The 23,650-nt window shown below is 41.2% G+C and overlaps 1 protein-coding gene across 1 annotated transcript in view; it reads left to right on the top strand.

Annotated features, from left to right (window-relative positions):
- The window catches only part of LOC106551380 (zinc metalloproteinase-disintegrin-like ohagin), a 35,370-nt gene extending 24,536 nt beyond the window's left edge, over positions 1-10,834 (top strand). Inside the window, exons 12-17 of the mRNA XM_087703611.1 lie at positions 3,001-3,178; positions 4,161-4,250; positions 6,598-6,793; positions 7,746-7,848; positions 9,614-9,767; positions 10,400-10,834. Coding sequence (XP_087559737.1) covers positions 3,001-3,178; positions 4,161-4,250; positions 6,598-6,793; positions 7,746-7,848; positions 9,614-9,767; positions 10,400-10,432 — 754 coding nt within the window. The 3' untranslated portion in view covers positions 10,433-10,834. The remainder of the gene's footprint in view (positions 1-3,000; positions 3,179-4,160; positions 4,251-6,597; positions 6,794-7,745; positions 7,849-9,613; positions 9,768-10,399) is intronic.
- The last annotated feature ends 12,816 nt before the right edge of the window (positions 10,835-23,650 follow it).

Here is a 23,650-nt window from a genome sequence, read left to right on the forward strand (position 1 = left end):
ATGCTTTTTAATATGCATTTTCAGAACCTGTGACAAGTTGCTGATATTAAAGAAGTAGTCCAATAGAAGTAGTCCAATAAATATATTACCATATTTTTCAAGCATAAGACGCACCAGAATATAAGACACACCAAGGTTTTGAAGAAGCAATTTTTTTTTTAAAAAAGTGGGTAGTTAGATAGAGAGATAGAGAGGGAAAGAAAGATAAATACAGTAGGTAGGTAGGGAGAGAGAGTAGTTACTTAGGTAGGTAGATAAAGGTGTGTGTGTGTGTGTGTGTGTGTGTGTGTGTATATATGTTTTTGTTATATTTATGCTATATATTTAACAAAAAGGCAACAGTAAAAAAATATATATTGGGTTTCTGTCTGGATGGTCTCTTGTGACGAGCCTAATGACAGACAGTGGAAGTGTGACCTTCCTCCCATACTTGGGCATACCAGGGGTTGTGACTTTAAGTATATATATATATATATATATATATATATATATATATATATATATATATATATATATATATATATATATATATATATATATATATATATATATATATATATATATATATATATATATATATATATATATATATACACACACACACACACACACACATATACACACACCACAGAGAGAGAGAGAGAGGGAGGGAGAGAGAGAGAGAGAAATATAGTAGGTAGGTAGATAGAGGGATAGAGAGAGAGAAATACAGTAGGTAGGGAGGGAGAGAGAGTAGGTAGGTAGGTGGAGGGAGGGAGGGAGGGAGGGAGGGAGAGAGAGAGAGAGAGAGAGAGAGAGAGAGAGAGAGAGAGAGAGAGAGAGATCTTATTTGTTTATTACATTTATATGCCACCCCTCTCACCAATAAGGTAACTCTTGCCCTTCTACTATGTTGGAACACCCATCAATACTTTTCATTGTTTTTTTTTAAATGTAAACATTAACATACACACAAGTTACCTACCAGGAAAGCAGAGAAAAATGAACCAATTTTAAGCATGCAGAAGTAAGTAAGTAAGTAAGTAAGTAAGTAAGTAAGTAAGTAAGTAAGCAAGTAAGTAATAAGTAAGTAAGTAAGTAAGTAAGTAAGTAAGTAAGTAAGTAAGTAAGTAAGTAAGTAAGTAAGTAAAATCTTTATTACGGTCAAAGACCAGCAATACACATTGGTTTTTACACTATGTTAAAAAATACTGATATTAAAATATAATTAAAAGGTATTGACGTTAAAAGTGGAAAATAACATACATGTTCTCAGATTGTTCGGGTCACTCCATGATTTACCTGGGTGCAACACTGTCAAGTACAGGAATTTAAAAAAATGGTCCAAAGATTGTTAAAGGTATGTCCAGATAACTGGTACAAGATGGTACTATACTTCTGTAGCCAATTTTTTTCTTATGGACATTGCAGCAGCACAGAACTTTGCCACTGCATACGTGGTAACCAGGTTAGTGTCCTGGAGGAGAAAGGCTAGATAAAAATTGTCTGCCCACTCTGGCAATCTCTCTAATAGGGGGAGAATATGTGCAGACCTACAAGCTCTGTATAGCTCGCAGTGTAATAGAACCTGTGAATTATCTTCCACTTCTCCTTTACCACATATACAAACCCGTTCTGCTATAGGTGTTCTCTCTTATACCTGCCCTGGAGGAGTGCTGAAGGAAGAATGCTAAATCTGGCTCTGAAGAAAGCTATTCTTTGTTTTGGAAAGATCAGGTCATTTAGATATCTTGCCGATTCCCACACTCCCTGTTTGATTCTGTCCCTACTGTGGAGAGGCAACCTATTTAGTTCTTCTTGGAACTCCATTTCCCTCATTCTATTAATTACTACTTGCTTTGCTTGCTCAAAGCCTAGGGACATTAAGAATAATGGTGAGAGCCCATAAGAGCCCAGCTTGTGATCAATTGCCTGTTTCCAGGGAGATGGGAAATTGTCAGTCAACAATAGTGGGGACAGTCCCTTTGGAAAGAAATGCATTTTAAGCCAATAAATTATCATCATCTTCCAGGCCCTTACCTGAACTTGAGGCATGCCTGTCTCAATTCTTAACTGGGCATTTGGAGTTCCATTGGGTGCAGCTAAGATGGCTCACAGGAATTTTGTTTCTATGGTTTCTAGTGAGTCTCTCTTTGCTAGGATTCCTGTTTGTGCCCCGTAAAGAATTTGTGCCAATGTTTTGGCCACAAAAAGTTTTAAGGCAGCAGGTACTAACTGACCCCCACCTGTATAAAAGAAATGTTTGATTGCATTTGAGGACCTAATGCCTACTTGCAATGCAGAAGTTAGTTTCTCTTGTCATGTTTTGAACATTAAAAAAATCTTGTCTCTCAGGGATTAGGTGACCAAATGTGGGGTTAGCCACCTGTCTGATTTGCATGATTTGCATGTAATTCTAAACTATGTGAAATCATAATCTGGGTTAGATTAATTCTGAACTGTGGAAACAATTAGGATTTAATGCTTCTGAATCCTAATGTGCTTAATTTTCATATTGGAAACAGTGTTGCTTTTTAAAAATAAGATATTAAGTGATTAGAAGACAAAAATGCAAATAATGCATTTGAAAACATTTACTTTACATAACTTTTCCTTTGCCTTAAAACATTCATTTATTATAAAATGTACAACCCCTCCAAAATAAGAAAAAAAAAGAGAGTCAAATTTCCACTGTTTTTCCTTCAATTATATTACTGTCCTTCCACAAAGAGGCTGACTAAAAATAAAATAAAAGAGAACCCATTGTAACACAAGAAGTAGCCTAGAGAACTAACATTATATGGAGTTCTGACTGCAAATTCATTTTGTTAAAAAAGAAAAATAAAGTTAATGGAATTAAAACAGATGAAGCATAATCTGGGAGTAAGATAAAGGGGTACAAAGAATCACTGTATTTGTTCATGAATCACTTTTTCCCCATTTTATATGCTGTTGCAATGAATTCTGTACCTGGTCCATGTATCGATGATGTCACAAAGTTATCTTGGTTAACTTTCACAGGCGAGAAGTTCCTATGCAGTTCAGCTCTTGTAGTTTACAGGATTATCAGAATTATATGATGACTAGGACCCCACCATGTGTTATCAACAAACCCTTCGACACAGATATTGTTCAAGATGCAGTTTGTGGGAATTACTTTGAGGAGAAGGGAGAAGAATGTGACTGTGGCTCTCCAGAGGTGAGATTTTTTTTAAATGAATAAGGATAATACCAAGACATTTCTCAAAAATGGGAATCCTTGCCAAACCATCTGGCTTTCTAAGTGGTATCCAAGAGGTTGGTTTGTGAGTAGCATAGGCGTACGTCCTCAATGTACATGGATGTGTGAATTGGCTTCTTGGATTTGGGAAACCAGTTGTAGAGGTAAAGACTTGATACCTTGCTACTCTGTTGGGAAGACAATGCAGTTTTAAAAACAGCTGATTTATCACTGCAACAATATCCTTCCCTGCTGAAAACCTTTACTTTGTTGACAGGGTCACATTATGTGTCTCACTGTTTTCTTGAGCTGCTTCCTACAGCTTAACCTGTGGAAGCAATTGGGGCATGGCAAGCATCTCAAGAGGATACCTCTCACCCATTTTCTCCCCACTATAAAGATGAGTGGGAAGAAACGTACTTCTAGTACGTTGGCTGACTTCAAAGGCTGACATCCTGAGTAGAAAATGGCTCAGAATAAGGAAGATATTTGGACTGCAGGTTATGTGGCCTTCACAATTAGAAGATGAGGATATTTTTATTTGTTTTATTTTTTCACATAGGAAATATCAGATGGTTCATGTAGCTCTGCCATCATCCATTTGCAATAACAACCCCCCCAGGCTGCTCTTTGTCACATTCTTTTCCAGCATGGACCCATAAAAGGAAATACGGGACAGAAATAACTTTTTCCTTGGCAGTTTCCCTCTTCAAAAGAAACCAATTTGAAGACACCAGGAAACAGTGGCAGATTAAGGCTCACTTATTATGCCCTAAGCACTGACAAATCTTGGTGCTCCCCTCCTTTGTACAAATCTTCATTGGTTTTTTCTTTCTATCTCAACTTTGTGGTGACCCCTTGGGCCTGGTGACCTAAGGATGTGCTTAGTCTGCTTAATGGTTAATACACCACTGCCACGAAGGAAAGCCTATGACATAATTTGATGTCTTTTGGTTTTCAGGAATGTGAAAACGAGTGCTGTGACGCTGCAACGTGTAAACTGAAACCTGGGGCAAAGTGTGCAGAAGGGGCATGTTGTGAGGAATGCCAGGTAAGGCTTTTTTTTATTTATAACACTAGGATGGATTTTATCTTACTCCTTATCTTACTTATCTTACTACTAATATGAAAATGTGATCTCTCTGCTTACTGTGATGAAAAGCATTTTAATTCTATTCCCATCCCTTCTTCCAGTTTATTTGACCCTTATGAAAATATCCATATGGAGGACAGTTTAACAAAAATTCAGCATTGTCTCAATTTAAAATTCATTCCTTTGGCATCTTAAATCACGTCTGTGAAAACAAAATATAGGCTTCTTTTTGCATGAAAAATCAATTTAAATAAGGGTGGGCAATGTTGTGATTGGTGTCCTAACTCAGCTTCCTGACTCTCTAGAACAGTGATGGTTAACCTTTTTGGTGCCACGAGCCCAAAGTTTGTGTGTGCATGTGCAAATGCACACATGCGTGCCTCAATCCCCAAAATGCAATGCAATTCCCCTGCACATGCACCCCCATTCATGCACTCCACCATACCTTATTTTAGCTTCCAGGGAGCAGGAGGCTTTCCAGTCCCAAAATGGGGTACAGGGTGGCCTCTTGCAGCACCCCCAGGCCCTGTTTTGGCCTACAGGTTGATGTGGGTGGCAGAAATAGAGTACAAAAGTAGGGTGCGCTGGGGGGGGAACTTGCAGAGATTAGGAAAGGCATGGGCAGCAGAAATGGAGTAGAAAGGTAGGGTGTGCTGGGGGGAACTTGCGGAGATTGGGTAAGGCCCCACCCCTTTGGCAGAGATCCGAAGACCAACTGGCCAGCAGAAGGCATGCACACATGCCTGGTGGAGTTGGGCTGGGGTGACAGCTGCATACCTGCAGAGAGGGCTCTGCGTGCCACTTGTGGAATGCATGCCACAGGTTTGCCATCATGGCTCTAGAAGGTTCTACATCAGGGGTGTAAAACTGACGACCTGTGGGCTGGATGAGTCATGCATAGGCCACACTCACCCCAGCTCCATGAATGGGAAAAACATAGTTACCGTATTTTCACCCATATAACCCGCCCACGCAAATAACCCGCCCACGCGAATAACCCGCGGGTGTTCGGGATCGCGTAAAATATTTTCCGTATACCCCGCCCATGCATATAACCCGCGACGAGTAAGAGAGAAGGGAAACAGCTAAGATGGGGGGGGAAGAAACGGAGAAAGAAGCCTGCGCAAGCTGGGGAAGAGGAAAGGAACGGAGGAGAAGGAAACAGCTGAGATCGGGGTGGGGGAAGAAACGGAGAAAGAAGCCTGCGCAAGCTGGGGAAGAGGAAAGGAACGGAGGAGAAGGAAACAGCTGAGATCGGGGTGGGGGAAGAAACGGAGAAAGAAGCCTGCGCAAGCTGGGGAAGAGGAAAGGAATGGAGGAGAAGGAAACAGCTGAGATCGGGGTGGGGGAAGAAACGGAGAAAGAAGCCTGCGCAAGCTGGGGAAGAGGAAAGGAACGGAGGAGAAGGAAACAGCTGAGATCGGGGTGGGGGAAGACACGGAGAAAGAAGCCTGCGCAAGCCTCCGATCGTGTAAAATATTTTCCGTATACCCCGCCCACGCATATAACCCGCAGGGGGGGGGCGCTGTGCATGTAAAAAACGCATATAACCCACGGGTTATATGGGTGAAAATACGGTAAACATCATGTGAGAGCAACCTGACGTAGCAAGTTTTACACCTGTGTTCTAAGAGGTCTTTGGTAACGCTTTGACATTTTTCTTTTTGAGACTTTCAAGGCAGAAATGGATTCTGGAGACTTTTGGGAGTCAAACTGCTTCTTTTACAACCCTTAAGTTCCCCATCTGCTCTCCACGGCCCTCAGTTCAGCTATTTTGGTGGCACCTTCTGAAGGGACTGGAGGGCCATGAAGAGAGAGGTGCAAGTTTCTCTTTCCTTCTTTATGGGATCTCAGTTGACTCTGTAATAAACTTGTTCAACAGAGGGTCCAGAAGTTATTGTTATACTTCCATCCTAGCAACCGAAATCAGCTACCTATTTTTCAGCACATGACATGAAAATTCTATGAATGCTTCTGCCCATGTAAGGAAATGAAAATATACCAATTAATGTTCTGCTGATTTTCATGAGAGCCAATTGAGTTTTCATTGATGTTCATGGTCAGCCAACACGTAGCACTTGCATCTCATGGTGATCATTTTCTCATCGCAAATAAGGCTGGGACTTCTAGGCATTATACACAATGTCTTAATTCATGGAATCAATCTGTAACATGGCAGGGATGCCTTGTTTGGTAATCCTCAAGACAGGTGAAGAGGAAGCTTTGAAATCTGATGTGAATTGTGGTTTATCTCTTTTAGCTCTGAGGAGTTATAGCTGGAAGTGATTTTCATTTTCACCCACAGATTAAGAAAGCAGGAGAAGAATGCCGGGAGGCAAGAGATGACTGTGATTTACCTGAACTCTGCACTGGGAAATCTCCAGAATGTCCCATAAACCGCTTTCAAAAGAATGGACACCCATGCCAAAACAACCAAGGTTACTGCTTCAGGGGGAACTGCCCCACTTTGGCAAACCAATGTACTGCTCTCTGGGGGCCTGGTAAGTCAACCTTAGGATTTCTGAATTATGGCATTGCAAAAAAAAAAGTTAGACAATCTTTACTATTGAACAATTAGCCATAATAAATGATTCATTTCTGTTCTTTTGTGTGTATGTGTGCAAGTGGCATAATTTTCCAATATTTTTATGGAGGGGTTAGAGCTGAGTCCTCCAGATCTTTTTGTTTAGGTCCAGTCATCCCTAGAGAACCTGGCCAATGGTCCAGCTGGAGTGATGGACTTCAGCCAAAGGATTTAGGGGGGTTCTCATTTTCATTTCCAAATTGGATCTGAGACAATATGCATATGAACTGAAGTGTGTGTATGGCATTAATAGACTGTCATGCTGTATATTACAGCAAAAGCTGAACATTATTGCTCAATACTCTTTGTCATAATGGGCATTGTGAAGTAAATCAAAATTCCTGGAAAAGCACAAAGAATAACACCAAGAAGCTCTCATATGCTTAAAGTTTTATCCATACTTCCTTTTATTTCTAAGAGTTAATTAGGGCAACTGTTTGATCCATCACTTTCTACTTCTCTGAATGAAAAATAATGGAGATTGAATATGGGATTGTCTGCTAAGAACATTAAAACTCTGTGATCGAAATTTTCTTTACATTTGGTATAATAAAACAGCATTGGGGATGTGATTCTTGTCACTGATCATTCATGACTTTAATGGCAGTCTATCCCCAAATGAAGATGAAAGCAAGTTCCTCCTTTTCAAATAAAAGAGATATTTTTCTGGGAAACAGGAAACAGGGAGATTTATATTGATGATAGATGGGTGGTGCTGTGAGGCTTTGCATATAGCTGAAAGAATGTCTCAAATAGAGGTTTGGGGTCATTAAGTAAAAGGTTCAGGTGGCACCTGGGGGTGATTGGGAATCCTGCTGGCCGGTGACACACTCAGGTATTTGTCTTGGCTCCTCACTCCTCTCTTACAGATGCACAAGTGGCTCCAGATGAATGTTTTGAGAATAACACGAAAGGTGATGAGTATCGCTACTGCAGTAAGATAAATGGTAGAAATGTTCCATGCAAACCAGAGTAAGCACTTCAAATTATTTCCTGCTATAATAATGACATCATTTAAGGACAATATAAGAAATGTTTTCAGATCCACATCTGTGGGAACTACTACCTTCTACTACCTAAAACAACAATTTCTGAATGGCTGATTTTTCTGTGTTTTCCATCTTGGGTTTCAAGTAGAGCACAAGTGGTCTATAATATAATATAATGGAATGGAATGGAATGGAATGGAATGGAATGGAATGGAATGGAATAGAATAGAATAGAATTCTTTATTGGCCAAGTGTGATTGGACACACAAGGAATTTGTCTTTGGTGCATATGCTCTCAGTGTACATAAAGAGAATAAAATACATTCATTAAGAATCAAAAGATACAACACTTAGTGATAGTCATAGGTTACTAATAAGCTATCAAATCATTCTAGGAAACAATAAAAACAATCTAAATTGAAAGATACAAGCAACATGGTTATAGTCATAAGTGTGGAGACATAGATGCTAGGAAAGAAGAGAATAATAGTAATAATACAGTCTTAGTAAATTATTTGACAGTGTTGTAAGAATTAGTTGCTAAGCAGAGTGATGGCATGGGGGAGGGGAATTGTCCTTGTGTCTAGTTGTTCTGCTGTGCAGTGCCCTATAGCATCGTTTTGAGGGTAGAAGTTGAAACCATTTATCTCCAGGATGGGAGTGGTGTGTAGATATTTTCACAGCCCTCTTTCTGACTTGCGCAATATATAGGTCCTCAATGGAAGGCAGATTGGTAGCAATTGTTTTTTTCTGCAGTTCTAATTATCCTCTGAAGTCCGTGTCTATCTTGTTGGGTTGCAGAGCCAAACCAGACAGTTATAGAGGTGCAGATGACAGACTCAATCTTTCTTCTGTAGAACTCAATCAGCAGCTGTTTGGGCAATTTGAACTTTCTGAGTTGGTACAGAAAGATCATTCTTTGTTGTGCTTTTTTGATGACGTTTTTGATGTTAGGTGTCCTTTTTTTAAATAAAATTGAGTGACAAAGAAAAGGTAGTCCTTGACTTATAGTCATTTGTTTAGTGACTGTTCCAAGTTACAATAACACTGAAATAAGTGACATAAAATTGGATCTTGCACTTAGGACTGTCACAATATTCACTAATTAAAAATAGACCACATACATAAAAAGTTAACCCAAGATCAACACAGGCCAGGGCTATCCTGGAAGAATATTTGGAAGGTACAACAGGTACTGATTGCAGTGGTGCCAACAATTCTGGAGGCTTCTCACATGGCACATGTGACACTCTTTTGTACATGATTGGGACAGGTTGCCACTTTCCTTCAGGATACAATTCAAGGTGATGGTTGTTACCAATAAATAAAGCCCTTTATTTATAATATGAATGCAGGGTATATGAGGAATCACCTTAACTCTTTTTGACTAATTCACCCAAGTCATTCCTATTTCAGACTCAGTCAGCCAAACCTTTCAGCTGACAGTGTCCAGGAGAGGAACCTTTTCTGTTGTCCCCCATGCCCCCCTCAATATTCTACTGTCAGAGGTGAGGTCTGCCTCACAGTTCTGGATTAATCTTTTTATTCTAGCTTTTTAATCTTTTATTTTAATTGTTTCTTTTTAATACTTTTTGATATTTATGATATTGTAAGCTGGCCAGAGTCTTTGTATTAGTGAGAAAGGTGGCATGCAAATTAATTAACAAATTAATTAAACTGCAAATGAGCAAAGGAACAGACCTCTCATTAATCCACTCTTGTTAATTAAAAGGAATTGACTTTTTCAGGAATGTAAAATGTGGCAGGTTATTCTGCACAGGTGGTAAAGAGCACCCTTCGGCTGGAGAAAAGATCTCATTTGGTTCATGCAAAGCCAGCTATATTGAAGCAATTGAAGCTATTGGAATGGTTGATCCAAGAACAAAATGTGGAAAAGGAAAGGTTAGTAAAAGATTACCTCTAATTTGTGTGCTCTAAAGTCTGATTCCAAGGGGTGATCACTAAAATAATTTTGGAATGGATGATTTTGACAGCTAATCTCAATTTTCCACACTTCTGTGAATCTAAGTAGAAGAAAAATATCCACCTAGCCTTCTTTTTGTTTCTGTTTTATTGTTTTGTTTTCCTTCTAACAACAATTACAACAAATGAGTTGCGTGTCTGTTTCTTTTTCCTAAGAACAAAATGCCTGGCCTTCTCAGAGCCTTGTGCATCTCCCTTGCAGCACTTTCTGGACAGAGACAGTCCTTTCTCTTCATTTGTAGGTATCTCCATACTAGGGAAGGTGGAAGAGAGAAATGAGAAAATCAGGGCAGAGCTGGTTGTGACCTAAAGGACACCAGTTCAATGAAGCCACTTAGAAGTGCTGAAGCAATCCCAAAGCTTACGTGAAAGAACCAAGAATCACTTCACCCTGTCTATTTATATAGCATAATATAAATACAAATAATATACAATATATAAACTAAAAAAGTTTATTGAACATCTTCGTTTTATTCCAGGGAATGACATCATTCAGTTGTGTAGGAAAGCATTGCCTTGCTGTATTGATAGTCTTTGACTTTGACTTTCAGGTTTGTCGCTTGGGGAATTGTGTTAAGTTATAGACAGTCTTTGGATGAACAATTAGCTTCTCTCAAATTTGATTTCGGAGATCCTCCTTCCAGAAGTCTTCCTTCAAGTGCAAAGGAACCATTTACCATCATTCTAATCATCAATCACTCTTAGCTCCTTGATGGCACCTAAAATATTTCTTCTCTCTATTTAATCTAACTCTCTTTTGCTGTAATTAAATCTTTTTCCTGCCACAGAGCTTCAGGGCATGTCCAACATCAAAGGCATATTTACTGTTAATTGGTCATTTTGTCTTTTGCCAATTGCAAATCATGTTTTATTTCAACAAGTTCTGCCTTTTGAGCTGGAGTATCCAAAGGCAATTCTTCATGTTCAAAAATTTCATGCTGATTCCAAGATGTAACTGCTTTCATCAATAAACAATTCTAACGCTGCATTTTATAAAGGTTGATCTTTCAAATCTTCAGAAGTAACCACAACAAGAATTTGCATGCAATCATGAGAAGGTTAAATCCTTAGGTGAATTATCTATTGGCATTAAAGAGGCTGGGTTTATCTTATTCAGTCACCCAGAAAATTCAAAAGGCTGATAGCATCTTGTTCACATTGTTTTAAAAAGAGCCCCTAACAGTAAATAATCTAAATATGGCAACATTTTTTCCTGGTTTGGACAGGGAAGGGTTTCATCTAAGTAGGTCAGAAAGCAAAATCAAAACCGAAAAAAGGGAAAATTAGAATATTTTAGACATGTGATGTGACACCCAGAAAAATATGGCATCCTTCCTTTAATCCTCCTGGGAAAGATTGAAGGCAAACAAGGTCCAGGCAGAACAAGAACATCATGGCTTCAGAATCTAAGGGACTGCTTTGGGCAAAACTCAGCACCACTGGAGGAGGAGGAGGAGGAGGAGGAGGAGGAGGAGGAGGAGGAGGAGGAGGAGGAGGAGGAGGAGGAGGAGGAGGAGGAGGAGGTGGTGGTGGAGGAGGAGGAAGAGGAGGAGATAATCAGATACAGGAGACCCAAAGAATAATCCACATATGGCAACATTTTTTCCTGGTTTTTTTTATAGCAATAGCAGTAGACTTATATACCGCTTCTTAGGCCTTTCAGGCCTCTCTAAGCGGTTTACAGAGAGTCAGCATATTGCCCCCAACAATCTGGGTCCTCATTTTACCCACCTCGGAAGGATGGAAGGCTGAGTCAACCCTGAGCTGGTGAGATTTGAACCGCTGACCTGCTGATCTAGCAGTAGCCTGCAGTGCTGCATTTAACCACTGCGCCACCTTGGCTCTTAGCCAAGTTTTGGTGGGGGTGGGTGTTCCCTCTAAGTAGGTCAGAAACAGGAACTTCATCAAAAAATGGTTGGGCTATTTTCAAAGCTATGTGTTAAGAAAGTCCAGTGCAGTTGATCTCCTGTACCTTCAGACCAGTGAAAAGCGAACAACCTCTGGCTAAAGCTTGAAGGGGAATAGAGAGTGAATGAGTGAGTGAGTGAGTGAGTGTGTGAGTGAGTGAGTTAGTTAGTTAGTTAGTTAATTGCACACCATACAATAAAATTAAATTCCATCTTCAGTGTACATTAAACTATAAAAATAAAAACAGAAACACACATCCTTCACATTCTATATAATTGAAATTGAAAACCCGATATTGCATTAATATTGCATTATACCATAGAACTTAATACAGTTACTGTCCTGGGATAGAAGCTGTTTTTCAGCCTTTTTGTCCTTGTTTTTATTGTCCTGTACCAGCTGCCAGATGGTAATAGTTCAAAAAAAGGGCGTCCAGGATGAGATGGATCTTTAAGAATGTTTTGAATTTTGTTAAGGCAGCAAGAACTATAAAGCTCTTCCAAAGAGGGGAGAGGGCAACCAATGATCCTCTGGGCAATGATGTTAACCCTCTGGAGCACTGTTCTACCTGCTAATATGCAATTGACAAATCACACACAGGTGCAGTAAGTTATAATAATCTCTATGTGCAGCTGTAGAGGTCACCAGGAGTTTTTCATTCAGTTGTTGTTTCCTGAGAAGTCTCAGGTAGTATAATCTCTGGATGTCTGATCTATTCCTTCTATAGTCCTCTATAAGCTCCTTGGTCTTATTTGTGTTGAGGACCAAGTTATTGGCTACACATCACGAAAGCAACCATTCCACATCAAGGCAATCTGAATCTGATTGATCACTATTAAGAGCTGATCGATCACTATTAAGAGCCTTTATTAGGACTTACCTAATGGCGATACGGGCGGCAAAATGTACACATTTTTCCGTTCTTATTGCGTCTGCGGAATCTCGCCCAACCGCCCTGTTTAGGGTGACCCGCTCCCTCCTGAAAGGTGAGGAGGCCAGGGAACCCCTGCAGGGAAGAGCTGAGGAGTTCGTTCAGTTTCTGTCGGATAAAATCACTCAGATTTGGACAGACCTAGACTCCGCTTGGGCAGTACCAGCCGAGATGCCAAGGGTTAGTTGTAATCGGATTTTCTGGGATGAGTTTGAATTTGTCACCCCTGAGGAAGTGGACAAGGCCATGGGAACGATGAGTGCCTCCATTTGTTTATTGGACCCGTGCCCCTCCTGGCTGGTTTCGACCAGCAGAGAGGTGACACGAGGCTGGCTCCAGACGATTACTAACACATCTTTGCAGTAGGGGTCTTTCCCGCAACCATTAAAGGAAGCAGTGGTAAGACCCTCCTCAAGAAGCCTTCCCTGGACCCAGCTATTTTGAAAAACTATCGTCCTATCTCCAACCTTCCTTTTTTAGGGAAGGTTGTTGAGAAGATGGTGGTGCTTCAACTCTGATGGATCTTGAATGAAACGGATTATTTAGACTCCTTTCAGTCCGGTTTCAGGCCTGGGTACAGCACAGAAACCACTTTGGTCGTCCTGACCGATGATCTCTGGCGGGCCAGGGATAGAGGACATTCCTCTATCCTGGTGCTTCTTGACCTCTCAGCAGCCTTCGATACCATCGACCATGGTATCCTTCTGCGATGTCTAGGGGAGGTGGGAGTGAGAGGCACTGTTTTACGGTGGTTCTCCTCTTATCTCTCTGACAGGTCACAGTCAGTGTTAGTCGGGGGCAAAGGTCAACTCCTAGGCCCCTCAAATGTGGTGTGCCATGGGGTTCGGTCTTGTCCTCCCTCCTATTTAACATCTACATGAAGCTGCTGGGTGAGATCATGCGACAGCACGGGGAAAAGTACCATCAATAAACAGATGATACTCAACTGTATCTTTCTGCCCCGTGCCAGCTCAGTGTAGCGGCGGACGTGATGTGCCGATGCCTGGAGGCTGTTAGGATCTGGATGGGGGTGAACAAACTTGTGCTCAATCTTGATAAGACTGAGTGGCTTTGGATGCTGCCCCCGAAGGACAATTTAGACAGTCCATCATTAACACTGGGGGGGTGAAAATGTACGCACCTCAGAGAGGGTCTGCAAATTGGGGGTCCTCCTGGTTTCGCAGCTGACACTGGAGCATCATCTATCGGCTGTGACCAGGGGGGCTTTTGCCCAAGTTTGTCTGGTGCACCAATTGCGGCCCTATTTGGATTGGGAGGCACTTCAAACGGTTACTCACGCCCCTGTTACCTCAAGTCTGGATAATTGCAATGCGCTCTAAATGGGGCTACCCTTGAAAAGCGTTTGGAGACTGCAGTTAGTCCAGAATGTGGCTGCGTGAGTGATATTGGGTGCACCAAGGTACACCCACATTACACCTGTCCTCCGCGAGCTGCACTGGCTACCAATTGGTCTCCAGACACAATTCAAGGTGTTGGTTATCACCTTTAAAGCCCTACATGACTTAGGGCCAGAGTACCTTCGAGACCGCATACTGCCACATACCTCCCAGCGGCGAGTAAGATCCCACAGATTGGGCCTCCTTCAGATGCCGTCAGCCATACAGTGTCAGCTGGTGGGCCCCCGGAGGAGAGCCTTCTCTATGGCTGCTCCGACTCTTTGGAATCAGCTACCCCCAGAGATCCGGACCATACCCACTCTCATGGCCTTCAGGAAAGCTGTAAAAACTTGGCTATTCTGGCAGACCTGGGGCTGTTGACTTCACTGTTGAGGTCCAGCCCCGATTAGAATGAATGCATGAGGTGTTGCTATTTTAAGCCATTTTCTTTTGTTATGTGTTCGTTATGTGTCTTTTTTTCCCTCTTTATTTTTGTAAGCCGCCCGGAGTCCTTCAGGATTGGGCGGCATATAAATGTGGTTAATTAAATTAAATTAAATTAAATTAAGTCCAGACCAAGGTGAAGTCAGACAGCAAAATATAAGGATCTGGCACTGTACAGTGAATTGTCACTGTGACCAGAACCTCAAAATAAGACTTGTATAACTAACTGCAATTTTGGAACTGAACATTAAGGAAGAACAAAAGACAAAGATGGCTCCCATTGCTCTTCTCCACAGCAGCTGAAGTAGATAAATTTAAAGTGAAATTTAACTGTGAAATAACAACTACATGAAATTATAAAAAATATGTATAAATCATTAAAATAAAGCCTAAATAGAATTCTGAACCCAGAGAAACAGGTATTTAAAGAAGAAGGCAAAGAAGAAGTGGGGCAAGATAATGAAGGGATAGAAATGGAGGGAAATAAAAAGCAGACAAAAAACTCCATTGGACTTGGCAGTGGTATGGGGGAAATTGTAAAACGGGAACGTGTTCCAACAAAAGGGAACAAAAAGCAGAAAAAAATGTTTTGGAGGTTGTTAGGGGCATAAGGAAAATTGAAGTAGGAGATTATGCCCCAACAAAGAGAAATATAAAAGATTGTTTTGGTGGTGGTTTGGGGAAAATTGAAGAAGATGGATGTGTCAAAACAAAGAAAAGGGAGAAGGCAGGAATAGAGAAGTGGAACAGAAAACTTACTAGGAAAAAAACAGAACTCTTGAAATTATTATATGGGAAAATATAAAGCTAAGATAAGGGGTTTATTCCTAAATATGACAATACAATAGAGTTGCTAACTGGTTGAATATGATAATGGAAAGATAATTAAATAAAGATTAAAATATATGGAATATGGACAAATATGAAACTGATATGAGGAGACTGTAAAGCAGAGGTTTGTGATTCACTTTTATACATGATAATTAAACTGAGTTGTTAGGAATAGGAGAGAGGGCATGGTGGAAGAGGAGGAGAGAAAGGAGGAGTTGAAAGGGGAGTGAGGGGAAAGAGAGAGGAAGAGGAAGTTGAGGAGGGAAGGATGATAGAGGGAAGAAAGGAGGTAGGGAGGAGGAGGAAGGGAGAAGAAAGTGATAAAGTACAAATATGGTGTATGGAGAGCAGAAGAGCTAATAATTGTTTTTGGGAGTTGATGGTAAGATGAATTGATGTAAACATTTAATAATACAATATAATGTTGGCTATGTAATAGTATACATGTGATTTTATGTTGTGAAAATGAAAAAAAAAACTTTAATAAAAAAGCCTCAATAGCAGAACCACTACACTGGCTATTAAATCTGAAAACACCGTGATTTTCAGGATGCAAAGAAGCTCAAGCGTTCAAAGGCATGAAGCAGCTATTAATATCAAATTCAATTCTGTTACAATATAGCGAGGCTCGACCCATTGTATTGTCATGTGATGCATCTCCTTACAGAGTGGGCCCTATTCTTAGCCACCTATTACTGAATGGTCGTGAAGCACCCATTGCATTTTTTCAAGAAATGTAGCTGTTAGGGGTAAGGGAGCATATACCCTGTCTGGGTGACAGTTATCACCAACCCTCCCTTTTCTGTGGTTAAATTTTAAAGATTGATTGATATATCAGAAGAGAAAAGGATATTTGCATTGACTTGAATTTAAATACAGGATGGTCCTCAATTTACAATGGCAACTGAGACCAAAATTTCCATCGCTGAGTGCTGCGATCATAAAGCAAGGATGTACAAGAAGTGCTGGTTGGGAAGGGAACTCCAAAGATGTTGTAACTTCCCATTCAGAATCACTGTAATTTCAAATTGCTGAAAGAATAATTGTAAATCAAGGACTACTACAGACTTATCCATGAGATTGGATTTTCTAGTTTATAGGGACTACAAAATTAGTGTACATTAATATACATTTCACATGCTTGTCATGTCAGAACTAAGGATTTTTAGTGGGGGGGGGAGCAGGGCGCTGGAGAAAAAGAATACTTGCAAGTGAAAAGTAGGATTCTAATTCTCTTCTTGACCTCTGCGATTCCCCTGCAGTTTCTCCACAAGTCCTGTAAGACTGTTAGAAGCAAAAGGCAAATTGCTAGTCTGGTCAAACTCTTAAGTTAAAAGCAGATCAACTCAATGTTGCATTGAAATCTGCCTTACAATTTATCAACTGTTTGACCATTGTAAATAAAGAAATTATTCTGTCTCCTTTTCAGAATGCTTGTTGGTTTCTTTCAAACTTGCCTGTTTTTTTTCCTCCAGCTTATTTTATTGTTGTTATTGGCAACAATAACAACAATAAAACTCTGAAAACTCAAGGAATTCTTTCCTTGACGTCTCTGCTAGAAATTAATGAAAACATGGAAATCCATGGAGGCTGCAAAGGCAATCTGTGCACTTTTTTCCCTTTTGCACAAATACTTTTGTGTCTAGTTAAATTGTGATTTAAAGTATTATGTTATTATGTAAAATATGTATTTGGAATAATACCTCTATTTAAAATGTTCTTATGTAAAACTTTGCTTATAAAAATAAACCTGACCATGTCTTTCTTGTTAAGATGCAAATGTTTGTCATCTGCCCCCTTTGATGGGTTTATGATCAAGGCCAGCCTGGAACCAGATTCTCCGAGGTTCATTTTAGTTACAGGAAAGTTCAGGTTTCCAAAGGGCCTTCCCTGTAACAATTCCCCTTTTTCCCGCTCTAAAACACCCTGCCTGTTGCAATGCTACATTTCTTCATACAGAAAAAATGCATTTATCTAGTAAAAGGTGTTAAAAAGAGGTCAACTCCTGGATACAACTTTACACTTTTCATGGAGCAGTCCAGAAGTTCTATTTTCCTGGACTACATCTTCTACTGCTACTACTAGTACTACTACTACTACCACCTCCTCCTCCTTCCCCCTCTCCTTCTACTCCTTCTCCTCCTTCCAAAAAGCTTCTTGCAATAACTTCTTTTCATCATGAAAATCCCTTGAGGGCTTCCCAATTACCCAATGTTCTCGGAAAAATATAAAGACCTTTTGAAGATAAAAAAAAGTCAGGCTGTAAGAAAGAATTGGAAGAATTTAAATTCAGGAGCAAAACATTTGAACTCCCTTTGGTTTTAGCATATAATCAATTGGTGCCTGAAAGATCGATCCTGTGGCCCTAACACCCCAAATATCTGCAGGAAAATGGGAAGTTCACTTCTGTGACACCTTTAATGGGGATTCTGATGTAATCACATAATCACATTCCCTCTCATGGTGACCTCCTGGATTGGAAGGTTAGGGCACTGGCTTTATTCTGCTTAGAACAAAAGCTATCAATAAACTGTCAGAAAACCAAAGTTTTAATGTTTGCCTAATGTGATGAGGAGGGGGAGCCCTTGTGTTTTGGCTGAGGGAAGAAAAGGCAGGGAAAGGGTGGGATTTCTGTCAGGTTTTGGCGGGAAGATTTTTGAGGAGAGAGCTGAGGGAGGAAGAGGCAGGAAAAAGGAGAGAAAGGGAAACTGTCAAGTTTTTTTTTTACCTTTATTGTTTTATCAATATATGAAATACAAAGAAAAATTAAAATAGGAAATTAAGAGAAGAACAAAGAGGGGGGGAGAAAAGATGAGGTACAAGGGAAGAAAGAAAAAGGCATTGACTTCAGAACCTTTTTAGCACAGTACATGATAACCACATTACAGCCTTTTTAGTTTTAGACATTACTATACAAAGTAGCCATTTCTATAACAACAAATCTGTCTAATCAGCATAACCAAAGTCAAAGTTACATTTTGTTTTCATCACAAGCACAACATCCGGGAGTGATAGCCAAATAAAAAACATAATCAAATATATTCTTCTCTTTCAATAGAACAACCAATTTAACAATTTCTGCTTCATCTTCCTTGCTGTGAAAATAATTTCTATATTTCTTGTTGAACTTAATACTCTTTATGAATTATCGCTAGTTACATTAACAAGATTCACTGTATTCTTTCAAATTCTTTAGCCATAAAGGGAAAAATACTCCCCCCCCCCATCCATTGTAAAACACTAAGCGTTTCTTTAAAAACATTTCTAAAATCAAAACACTCTAATAGATCATTTTTTAAAACTTCCTCTTAAGAGTCATTTTTTTAAAAGTTCACTTTCGGACCATTAATATTCCAACTAACTCTGATTAAGTCATTAAATTTAGATCACTCCAAGTTACCCTCATAGAATTATTCTGTCAGGTTTTGGGCAGGAAGATTTTTGAGAGGAGAGTTGACTGGAATCCCAAAAGGTGAAGGGGACATTTTATCTCAGACAAGGTTAGAAATTGAAGAGTTTGAATTTTTTGTGAGAATAGCCCTGGAGCTTCCGTTGAGGGAAGAAGAGGTGGAGAAGGTGGAGGCGAGGTGACCAAGGCGAGTGGGCAAGCCAGTGACCAGAGGGAGGCAAGATACTTCAGTGGACATTGGAGGTGACCTGAGCTGGGCCGGTGGATATTGAGAACGATAGGATATTGAGACACCTGGTGATTGACTGTAGTGCGGACGAGCCGGGTTACCTATAGAAATCGGGTATTCGGACTCTAGCAGCCCTTCCAGCTTTCTCTACACTTTCATAATGTTCACAGATGGTAAATGAAGCTGGTGTATACTTTTAAATGTCTTGGAGTTCAATTCCATGTTTCTCTGTCATTTATTTCATTGGGAAAGTTATGCACATAGTACTTCCTCAGATATTGTAACTTTTACTTACTTAGACAGAGACCATTATAACTCTGCAGATTGCAAGATTTTCCAAGGTAAGGTATTCATCTACTCTATAGCTCCCAAATTTGCTCTTTTTCAAAGCTTAATATTCTTGAAACTATTCAAAATAAGTATATAGAAGCACACCTGTTGTTTTACAATGTATCCAAAATGCCATCTTACGTCTAAAGATAGGTATAGATTTGTTGAGCTTCTTACTAGCTTTTAGCTGAAAGATAAATGTGTGAATAAAGTGACAGAACTTGAACCCCCATCCCCACTCCTATTCTTCTCCTGATGGCTTTTAATCCAAGTATTTTTAAAATCTGCCTTACTTAGCTTTCAAGCTGGGTTAAGTTTGATTGAGTTAAAGAGTGATCTAACCTAGAATTAAGGAGAAACTTTTTAACAGTGAGAACAATTAATCAGGCATGGCTTCACTCCAGATGCTTTGGATGCTCCATTTATGGAGGTTTTCAAGGAAAAAACTGGATATTCATTTGTCCAGGATGCTATAAAGTCTCTTGCCTTGGTCATAGGGTTGGACCAGAAGATCTCAAAGGTCCCTTCCAGTCCCAAATTCTAAGTGCTGACTTCTAATAAAGATTCTCTCAATTCAAAAAGGTGCAAATTTCCTAACTGCAGATTCCTACAATGTTTACATTTTAAATAAGCTAATTGTATAGGCAATGTTTAAATTCTACCTAAAAACTCAGAGACATCAGTTATAAAGATTTAGATTTTTAAAACATGATTTGTTCTTTTTTTAAAAAAAGGGCCTTATATGTGGAACAACCCTGACATCTACTGTTCATGAATCTCAACTGCATCCTTAAACACAATAACATACTATTTATTTGCTATCTATAAGCCAGTAACAATGTTTGATAGTTCTTGCCTCATACTTGGCATGAAGATTTTGTGAGCAATACGGATAAACGAAGCCCCACAGATAAGTGGATTTTGGTAATGTAAAGAGATTTAGCTTTGCATTTCTGGTGCCAAAACATATTTTGCAGACTTTGTACCAATGCTGTGCCAGATAAGATCCAAGAGGATGGGAAGAGATTCCATTTCTAAATTTTATTAGATAGTATTAACTTTGGTTTTGAAAATTCTAATTGAGTCAAACTGATATTAATGGCAGATATATTTTCAGACAGAGCACATGAATTTGGCATTGTCTGTTGAATTAGGAATGGTAATGGCATGTGGGAAAGACCTTGGGAGTCTGGGCAAAGAGAGGAAACAGTCAGATAAGTGAAACATAATACACAGCTGTATAGTAGGTGAAGCAAGGGACCCTTCCTAGTTTCTCAAACTGTAAAAGAGACAGTGGTAGATTTGTACTTTCACACTTGCAAGATTCTTGCAAAAATAAAGATTTAGTTAATCTAAATGATTTCTGATAATATAGCTTTACAATAAAATAGAATTAGTTTTTCTAATCTACTTAAGTGATAGATAGGAGACAATTTTATTCCTGATCCTTTGGAGCAGAAAAGAGACAGGGAACTTTCTAAAAGGGTAAGATACAGTTGGAGGTATTAATCAACCCGCTACACATGACATTACTGGAAATATGCAGAGGTGACAGAAAAGAATATGGCTGATTCTGTAGTTGGTTCTTATTTCTATGTTTGTTCTTTTTTTAAAAGTGAGAATGGGATGAAGAAGCTTCTTGGAAGTAAGCTACTCCCATTCCCACCTTCAAAGCTCCATTTTGTCTACTTCCACAAGCCAATGAGAAAATGGCCAAATTTCAGCATTTCAGGCTTAATTACTTGAGGGTGAGGCGGTTAAGAATAGATATTAGAGGAGTTGGACTTCCAGAGTTTCATCCCTCCACTTCTGCTGCTATTTTGGAGTAGGAAAAGCTCCTCAAATGCAACTAAAAATGCTCACTTGGCCCCAGTTCTCTTAATACTGTCTTAAAATCCACAATACAAAAGCATCTACTTTTACTTTTCTTCAGTTGCAAAATTTTACCGCCATCTGTGAAATCCCATTTTACCATTCCAATAGAATAGCTTGATTTCAAGAGTTGTGGATGCTCCATCTGACTGGATCAGTAACTCACTCGGTCAGTTAAAGCTACCACCTGCAACATTTAGCAACAAAATGCCTTTTAAAAACACATATTCCATCTCTTCCTAGCGTTTGTCTTCCTTTCATCTTAAAATGTGATGTAAAAACTCCAAGCTTGTCTTACAATTTGGAACTGAGGGAGATCAGTTTTGCGAGTTCAGTGAAGGACGAGGCAGGAGACAAGACTGTGGTAGGAACAACTTCTTTATTACAAGGCTAGAACTATGTACAAGGCGATTCAGCACCTTTCCCTGCTTGACAGCCATTTATACGGAGCTGTCAAGCAGAGAAAACCAATAAGCACGCCCCTAACGGCCAGTGCTTAGCCAAGCCGTGTCTTAGCCAATCAGGGCACGGCTTGGCTTGTTGCTGGCCGCTAAGTCATAGATTGAGGACTTTCCAAGTCCTCAACACCCCTTCCGCCCCAGCGACGAATCAGGTAGGCCAGGCCATGGTAGCACGCCACTAGGGGGAGGAGAACAGCCCGGCTGCCAGTAGGTGGCAGCTGGGTGACAGAAGCCAGAGTGGCCTGTGCAAGTGAGGTCTTGGGAACCAGGGGTCTGTGTGTGTCGAAACTGTTTGAGGAGAGCTCAGTGACAATGGCCAGCAGGTGGCGTCGGATAGGTTAGGCCTGATGTGGAAAGGCTTGAACGTGGGGAATAATGGTGGCAAACTCGGGTTGAGAGTTAACTAGGGAAGGTTGCCGGCAGGCAGCATCAGGGTAGGAGAGGCCTGCCTGGGGAAAGGCCTCAAACTGGGAGTCGGTGGCCATAGGGCTCGGTGTTGCAGTGACTGGCTGGAGGGCAGTGGTGTCCTGGGCCCTTGGATCAGTGGGAGCGCCAGTCTCGAGGGGCAGACATCTCCTCAACTGATCCACATGGCACCTTCACTCAGATCCATCGGCCAGGGAGACCCTATAAGAAAAGGGACCAGTTATGGACAGAATAGTGGCCGCCACCCACTTAGGGTCCCCCGAAAAGGAGCGAGCCCATACTAAATCCCCCACCCCAAAGAAGTGGGGAGGTGCCCCCAGGTTGCAAGGCTGCTCCTTTGAATAGAGAGGATGAAGCCTATCCAGGGGGGTTCGCAGGCGTCGATCCATTAGGAGCTCCGCGGGGCTTTTGTTGGTAATGGGGCAAGGGGTGGAGTGTTGGCTTAGCAGGTAAGCAGCCACCCTTGCCAGCCAATCACCCCGTTCCATCCGGCTGAGGGCCTCCTTGGCTGAGAGGACAGCACGTTCTACCCAGCCGTTGCAGGCAGGATGATAGGGGGCAGTTGGCGCACGCCTGATGCCCTGCAAGGCCAGGAACTCCTGGAATGTAGCGGATGCAAATTGAGGACCGTTGTTGGACACCACGACGTCCGGCAAACTGTGGGTTGTGAACAAATGGTGCAAGGCCGTGATGGTACTCACAGCTGTGGTGGAGGTCATGAGGACCAGCTCCACCCAGCGCGAGTACGCGTCTATTACAACCAGGAATACCTGGCCATGAAAGAGTCCGGTGAAATCAATGTGTAGCCGTGACCATGGCCCTCTCAGAGCCTCCCACTCACAAGAAGGGGCTGCTGGGGGTGCAGTTTGGGAAAGTTGGCAGGGGGAACAGCGGGCCACCCAAGCCGCAATCTCAGCATTCAATTGGGGCCCCCAGACATAGCTACGCGCCAAAGCCTTCATGCATGCTGTGCCTGGGTGGTCCCTATGGAGCTGAGAGAGGACTTGGTGGTGCAGGGAGAGGGAAATGATCACCCTGTCTCCCCAGATGAGAAATCTTCCATGGATGGCTAACTCCATCTGGCCGATCTTAAAGGGCCTGAAGGCATCCCGCATCTTCCCTAGTGGCCATCCCCTGAGGACCCAGGAGTGCACCTGGGACAAGATAAGGTCAGCCAGAGTGGATGCTGCCACGTCCGTGGCGGTAAGAGGGAGATCTAGGGAAGCGATGGACAGAATGGAGAGGGAAGGCACTGGGGAGTGGTCGGTGTCCAGAAGGGGGCAGAGGCTGAGGTCATCAGCATGCCCCAACTGCTTGTCAGGACGGTGCAGCAGCGTATATGAATACGCTGCCAGGAATTCCATCCAATGGTCATCCTTGGAGAAAGGATAGGAGGGGTCGGCTTGTCCCTGGCCAGAAGCCCAAGGAGCGGCTTGTGGTCCATAACAAGAGTGAAATGCTGACCATAGAGATAAACGTGGAATTTCTTAATCCTGGACACTGCAGCCAGAGCCTCCTTGTCAATCTGGCTGTAGTTACGCTCCATCAAGGAGAGTGACCAGGA

The sequence above is a fragment of the Thamnophis sirtalis genome, unplaced genomic scaffold, assembly GCF_051295495.1.
Source record: "Thamnophis sirtalis isolate CommonGarterSnake01/CBP01778 unplaced genomic scaffold, rThaSir2_p1.2 scaffold_2, whole genome shotgun sequence".
Taxonomy (NCBI): domain Eukaryota; kingdom Metazoa; phylum Chordata; class Lepidosauria; order Squamata; family Natricidae; genus Thamnophis; species Thamnophis sirtalis.